Source organism: Gastrolobium bilobum, unplaced genomic scaffold, assembly GCF_033153095.1.
Source record: "Gastrolobium bilobum isolate Gb01-03AN ecotype WA unplaced genomic scaffold, APGP_CSIRO_Gbil_v1 utg803, whole genome shotgun sequence".
Taxonomy (NCBI): domain Eukaryota; kingdom Viridiplantae; phylum Streptophyta; class Magnoliopsida; order Fabales; family Fabaceae; genus Gastrolobium; species Gastrolobium bilobum.
In genome coordinates, this window is record NW_026897871.1 from 20,001 (window position 1) to 27,912 (window position 7,912).

The 7,912-nt window shown below is 34.5% G+C and overlaps 1 protein-coding gene across 1 annotated transcript in view; it reads left to right on the plus strand.

The window, feature by feature from the left end:
• Positions 1-7,912, plus strand: part of LOC133310947 (uncharacterized serine-rich protein C215.13) — an 8,605-nt gene extending 693 nt beyond the window's left edge. The window contains exons 2-6 of the mRNA XM_061511942.1: positions 934-1,110; positions 1,886-2,011; positions 2,529-2,726; positions 4,214-4,378; positions 7,233-7,912. Coding sequence (XP_061367926.1) covers positions 934-1,110; positions 1,886-2,011; positions 2,529-2,726; positions 4,214-4,378; positions 7,233-7,637 — 1,071 coding nt within the window. The 3' untranslated portion in view covers positions 7,638-7,912. The remainder of the gene's footprint in view (positions 1-933; positions 1,111-1,885; positions 2,012-2,528; positions 2,727-4,213; positions 4,379-7,232) is intronic.

Sequence of the window (7,912 nt, forward strand, 5' to 3'; positions counted from 1 at the left end):
AAATACAGAGCTGGAGCATTAGCAACATAGGGACCCTCCTAAAAGCTGAAGACACAAAGGACACATAGAGAGAGAGGGAAATAGAAAACTTTAGTTTGAAAGAGCTCCTCAATCGCTCTGTAAATATGTCAAAGAAACCTCCTTAAAAAATCCCTAGCACTAAGCCCTGAAAAGTGGAAAACTATTCCTATCCCAGTGAAGCTTAAAAAATTGCTGGATAAGATTTCTCACATTCTGCTCAAACCAAATGCTCTAAATGATCAGAACTATATGTATACAGTACCTTGGCGATAGTTGCTAATGGCACTCTGTTGCCTGCTCAATTGTATGTGGCACAGAGCCGATGAAAGCCCTTACAAGGTTCATTTTGCCCCTGTGTATCATACGCGATGTTATGTTTCACGTTGCACTTGCAATTTGTGCTACATGACAATCACATCAATTTTAACGGAATTAGTCAAAATCTAGTGTATATAAACTGTCACCTCCAAATCCTTAGAAGACCTTCATATCAGCTACATCTGGCCTTTAGGAGCACAGTGTTTTTGTATATATCTGTATTTTTCTGAGGATGCTTTACCTCTTATTCTGTATTTCTCTCTCTCGTTTGGTGAACTCTTTTATTAGATATTAGCCCACATGTCAAATCTACTACTTTAATTTTTGATCTCCACATGATTCCAGCTCCAAATTTCTAATACTAAAAGACTAGATGAAATATTTGTAAGATCTAGCTGTTAAATTGTGGGCACTAAACCTAAAACTAATGCAATATGAACGCATTAAAGATTGGAAATGCATGTCTAACTTATGCTTAATTTTCTTTCTGTGTCCCTTGAATTTATATTCTTTGGATCGTGCTGAATGTATCATTCTGTTGATTCAAAATGGTAGTCTCGTTTTGCTAAGCATGCGCGATGATTGTGAATATAGGATTCACAAGCCTATGAATATACATCTATGAAGAGCCTGAATGAGTCCAAGAATGGATTTTGGGGTGTTCTGGCCAGAAAAGCAAAGTCAATTATTGAGGATGATAATGTAAGCCAGCAATCTGAAATGCCTGGAATGACGAGATCACAATTGCCTGGTGTAGCGTCTAGGGGCAGGGTGAGTTTAGAATTACATCTGAAGTCCTCAGCAAGGATGTTGCTTTGTATGTTATGCCCCCAAAACAAATAAAAATAAAGTTTGATATGATTTGTAACTCAATTTTTATGCGGTCAAGATTTTAGAAGGCTCATCTGGGTCAGTCACTGTCAATCATCATCTTCTAGTAAAATTTGTAGTTTTAGTTGTTAACAAAAAAGGTGCCTTGCATTTTGGAAGGGATGCACATCTGCACAAAAATGTTGTAATTATTTAGAATGTTCAAGGTTAGTCAACTAGACTATCTGCACTTTATCTATCTATTTCTTTATATTTTTCAATAGAAATAGAAGGTTTATCAGATACAAAGAACGAAGGTGAAGTGCAAATAAAAGGAGGATAAAGAATCTGATAAGAACCTTGAGGTGCACCACCCAAAAGCTAGCTCAAAGGGTAGGAGTGCCCAAGGCCTTATAAACCCCACATTAGTTGCTCATACAACCAATATGGGACTCCAAGTCCCATACCTTGCAAATAGGTCTTAACAGAATCCTTCAAAGTACATCACAATACAAGGATTATAAAATGCATCAAAATTGCCCCATATGTATCCATATTTGAAAAGGCTACTCTTGCTGAATTAGCTATTAGCAGAACACCAAATAGGAGCCATGTACACCTTATGCACTTCATGTTTTATGAATTGAATTAATGTCATAATAATTCATTTGACTAGTAATCTGCCACTTATTATTTTTTGAATTGTAAAATTGGAAGATGTTGTCACTCTGTGTAGTTCCAAAATTCGAATCACTTAGAGGAGAGCAATCTCAAAAGGGAAAATCCGACATTTATGAAGGGATTTGATGCTATAACATCTTCTCTTACTCAAATTGGCGGCACCATTGGTAAATCTTTGGAGGTGAGCTTTTGATATGAACATTTTTGCTAATTTATTATCTTTCTCTGTAATGTAATTATAAAATGTGGATATCTTTACTTCACGAGTGTCATCAATCTTTGAAAATGTTTAAGATCTATATTTTCATTCTTTTAGTTGTGGTCGGGATGGAATATGCATCTTTTTATTTGTATTTAAGATTTTTTACTTATGCATTTTTGCCTTTTGGGCTTAGGCTTATGTAGATAGGGATGGGAATGCATTATAATAGGCTGTGGGTTTTGTACCCTCTCATGTTATGATAGAGAAAGACATAAAAGCAAGTTTAATGGATCCTACAGAAATAATGATGGGTCATACAGTAGATGTTTTTGTGTCTTTCTCTATCATAACATGGAGAAAGAACATGAGAATCCAAATCCTCTATTTTTATTAAGCTGCAAGTGCAAATTTCTCCCCCCCCCCCCCCCCCCCCACAAAAAAAAAGAAAGAATATGTTTTGTGATCTTATTAGACCCATCCTAATTCACATTTGTAGGAGGGTTTTACAATTGTTGAGAATCGGACTTCAGATATTATTCAGGAAACTCGTAAACATATCAGGAAAAAGCCTGGTAACTCTGTTGGACAGAATCAAGAGACAAACCATTCTACTACATTGCAACAATCCCAATTGAGGACCCAGATATCATCAAATCAAACAGACCAAGAACTTCAACTGAAGGCATCCCGCGACGTAAGGTGGCAACTGTGTATCACTTTTTAATGTGATAAAAGTAATTTTGTGGTTAAGTAGTGCTGCATCAAAAGTCAACATTCTAGCTCCAAGTTGTTTGTTTTTATATTTTATCTCCCTTTTATTTTTTCCTTGTGTTTTTACTAAAATATACTTGTATTTGTTTGTTCTCTAAATATCTTTTGTTATCAGATTCAGTAGATCCAAGAATTGAGATTTGATTAAAGTTAGGCAATTTTGAGTGGGTTCATTTATCAAAGCTTCTATATTAGGATTCATGGAAATCAACTTCAGCTATGAAGCAAACACATGGATACGGGGTACAAGATACAATTGATATGATACAGAAACAATCACACATAAAAATCTGAAACATAAGTACCTGAAAAAGTATACATGTTTGTTAAAACTATATTTATTTACACATTATGTGTGTGTGAGTGCATATGTGTGTGTTTAAAACATGTTTAGAAAGTATTTAAGTGTTAAACAGTGAAATTCTTTTTATCTTTTTAATTTCTAAAATTATAAATCAGATGTGTTGAGTGATCATGTCTAACATATGGAAACACTTAGGCAACAGTGCTTCGTAGATGTGTGGTATAATTATTTGCTACTTTCATTTGCTTAAAAAGGAAAAAAAAATCCAATTCCCTTATTTATATTAGTATCTTGTATTTTTTCTTATTTTTCCTTTAAAAGTAGAATATGCAGTTGTCCAGTTAGAAAAGTGTGACTCTTATTTCTCTGATAATATACTGTAATTATTTGCATGTATCTGATCGCAATCATAAAGTAGCATTGTAACCTCTTTTTCTTGATAATATAGTGTAATTTTCCCCCATCTAAAGTAGAAATGCGTGTTAGCTTTTAACATAGATAATCAAATTCCTTAATGTTGCTTCTGCCCTTAGGTTCCATTGAATGTATATCTTAAATGCAGCCATCTTTCCACCTTATAATTACTAATTCCATCACCCACAAAATTAATTGTCAAAACTATAATCATTTGTAAAAAACTTTGGGTCCCTAAAGCTTGCACAGGGCCGTAATATTCCTTGATTCATCATTCATCTTATGGAAATCAAGGAAGGCTAAAGCAAGAGTATTGCTAAACTAATATTTTGGTGTTCCTTTTCTGGTTTCTCTCAACTCATTTTTACTTTAGCCTTATATAGCATTTTTTGGATTCTTTAAATAATCCTGGATTATTTTTATGCATTTGCTTTAGTATTTTTTATTTTAAGGTAAAGGATCGTCAATAATATTCTTGGTTTATATAACCCGCCTCCCCCCTACCCCCACACCAACCCAATGAAAAAAGTTGATTTCTAGTGAATTTGTTTTGTAATAAGAAAATATGAATCTTTATGATAAATCATTCCAAGCATGGTGCCAGGTTGATATCATCATAAGATATGAGCTTTTATGATATTTCTTAATCTTCTCAGCGGGATGCATTGTTTGCCTTTTGGTTTTTCTCACAGGTTGCAATGGCAATGGCTGCCAAAGCAAAACTGCTTCTTCGGGAGCTGAAGACTGTCAAAGCTGATCTGGCTTTTGCAAAGGATCGATGTGCTCAACTAGAGGAAGAAAATAAAATCCTCCGTGAGAATCGTGAAAGAGGAGACAGCCATGATGATGATGATTTGGTATGCATTTCTCCTTTTTTTTTTCATCTTTTAATTTCATTATTTCCCCTTTTCTGAATCTTCTAGTGACATAAAGAAGGTGATCATCTGATGTTTGTTTCACTTATTTTATCTCTCTGTTATATACATGCCCCTCTCCTCCCCAAACTCCCATTTTGCAAGTAGAATCAGCAGTTACTTTTGCTTTGGTTACTGATTATAGTATGCCTTTTATGAATATGGTGCTTCTTACCAACTCTCCAAACTCTTTGCTCATGAGGGTAAAGCTGTTTGTAATTAATCCACTTTGAACCCATAATAGTGGGAGCATTGTGCATTGGGTGGCTATATTTATGCTATACATTCAGGGGTTTAAACATATAACCTAGAATGCTACTTTAATAACAAAGCAAACTGCTTCTTTTTCAGTAGTCATTTTTTGTCACTAATTTAGAAGTATTCTTGGATGGTTATTGGCTTGACCTATTTGCCAGCTTAACTTCAAGTTTTGTGAACTGTAAAAAGAAGGGAAGGAATTGGTATCTGTACACCAAATTAAAATTGGGTATTTAATTTTTTGTTTGGATTTATGCCCAACCTGTGCCTGCAGTGTATGTGTTGGGGGGTCCTTGAATCAAAACATGTATAAATCATGTGAATGGTATAATGTTTAGGTAGGAAGAACAAAAAGCATCAAAACAAAATGTCCCTTTCAGTAAGAGTTGGGTGGGACTGTAATGTATGTATGTAACTGAGCAAGATTGAATATCTAATATTTGAATTTGATTCTTTTTAAAGCTTGAGCTTGACTTGAACCCTAAATAATTTTTTATGTTTCAACTGTTAAGATGTTACAAGCTTTGACATTGTACACAGTGTCTGGAACCCAATTACTTGCAATACATAATTTGGAGCCTGAGAGAACTGGTGTCAGACATGAGTTAGTCATTTCTATGCATGGATTTTGCGGCACTTATTTTGTATAAAAGCTAAAAATATAATGTGAGGTGGGTTCACGGGGGTTCATGGGTATTCCATGGTAAAGTTTGTAATATTTTACATGTACCTATCCATATATTTAGTTGATGACCCCATAAGATGAAATGAATTTTTACTTGATCGTCCTCCCCCTTTCATGTTATATATGTTTGGTTTGGCCTCCCTAAACCAAATTTCTAGCTCCACCCATTGTTGTATGATATGCATTATTTGTTTCGCTGCACTCATCTTAACATATTATCTTCGTTCATTAACCTATATTTGTGTAGTTTCGAAGATTTAACTTTGTGCAAATGGGTGTCTTGATTTTTCTTTCCTTTGTTTGACTCCTGAGTTTTAGTTCTTTATGATTATTATAATTGAGCTTTACCCCAAATTTTCTTAATAACATGCCATCAAAACAGGCCAAGAGCCCCCAACCACAATGTTTAGTACTCTAAAAAAAAAAAAATGAATTATGTTCTTGAGTTAGCAGCCTGTTTGATGGCAAATTTTTTATTCCAGCCCATTTAAACTTAGTTGGAGTAGGACTATGCTGGTTGGTCTGCAGGCTAGCTTACTTACAAGTTACAACAATAACAACCAAGACTTATTCCGCTAGGTTGGGTTGGTTACATGCATCAATCAAGCATGGTAGCTTGCTTAAGTAAAAAGAATGGGGAATAGATCCTCTCATGTGTTATTTAACATGATCATATCATGTGGAAGAATCTTAACCGTATAAAGGTGAATCAATAGTAATAAGGGAAGAGAAAGAAAAAATATTGGAATAGGTAGTTACAAAATCATCACCATTGATTCACTTTTGTATGGTTAGGATTCTTCCACATGACATGGTCATGTTAAATAACATATGAGAGGATCCACTCCTAAAAGAATGGTATTATTTTATAATTTTAAATTAATTCTTTGTTGGCCCATTGAAGTGTCTGAACCCATCAACCCAACAGGTTTGTTTTTAATAAATGGTCAACATGTATCATAAATAGCTCAACCTTGCCCATGCCATTTTGAGCCAACCGTGATAGCGTAGTCTATGATGTCATATTCGTAGGAAACCTGTAAACCCTCGATGAGATTGGTGGTTTTCTCTGACCTTACATGGGGGCATGTCTTTCCCTAATCTTAACTTTTTTCACCAAAAAAATTGAGATAAAATTTGGTTTGTGGTGGCTGAAATCCCGACCCAAAAATACCACCCACCACCTAACTTGGGTGGTTTGTTTTTAAAATCTTGACCCAAATCATGCGATGTTATCTTGGTTTTCATGCACTCTAAATTTTAGATAAATTGGGCATTGAATTTATTCAATCCAATCATTAGGTTGAAAGTTCTCATGATTTATAAAATTTCATATATTTAAAAACTAGTTAATACTTCATTGAACTACTTTATTGTAACGTATAATCTGTTTTTTAAAATATAAGTAAATTTCGACTATTAGATAAGTTTTAGTTTATCTTTGATTTCATATGCTTGATTATCAGTCATATCAACAGTTGGATTGGTAAAGTTTATATTCTACAAAAAGTTATTAAACTGAGTTTCTAAAGACTTCCACTAGTGCATGTGGATATCCTTCCTATGTTATCCTGCCCAAATTCTTTCCCTCTTTTCTCTCTACTGTAATTTTTTTTTCTTTTCAAAACAACACTTTTACCCCTTTGCTTTCTCTGCGAATACATTTAAAATAGGGAATCAAGAAACCGTACCCAAATTTAGATTGATCGAATTTAAGTTTTTCCCTACATATTTAATTCGATTTATTTGATTATTCAGATTTTAACTCACATTGTGCCGTTATGGAAAATATGCTGATGTATTCTCATTTCACCAATTTCTTATATATTTTTAACGATACAATTTCAATTACAGATACGACTTCAACTTGAAACTCTTCTGGCTGAAAAAGCTCGCTTGGCCCGTGAGAACTCAGTTTACGCCCGTGAGAATCGCTTTTTAAGGGAGGTCGTTGAATATCATCAGCTTACAATGCAGGATGTTGTCTACCTAGACGAGAACAATGAGGAAGTCACTGAAGTTAACCCTCTTAACTTCCCCCCAGTGGCTAATATGTCCCTGGATTCTATTACTCCATCTGCATCATCCCTATCATTGCCTCCAGACACCAACCTTGGTATGAGTTCAGAATTTGCAAGAGGCGTCTCATCTTCCATCTCTGGAAAGGATGCAAAGAGTTCTGATGCGACTGTAAAGGATTCAAAGAGTTCTGAAGTGACAAGAAGTATCTCATCTATCACAGGAAAGGATGCGAAATGACATGCAATTTTTCTGTTACACTGGTGATGCACCGCCTTTTTTGATGCTTTTTTGATTTGTTATTATTTATACGTTGCTCGTTTAATTATCGTGGGTGACATTACCTTGGTGTCTTTTGTACCTTGTGTAACTTAAGTTTTTTTAGTTTCTCATTATATCAGGATATGTAACCTAAATCAGCAAGTGTCTGTATAGCTATATTTGCTGAAAAAAGTACCTGTATATCAAAGCAGTGTTTTTCTACAAATCCAATTCATTATTTTGGTGTGTTACAG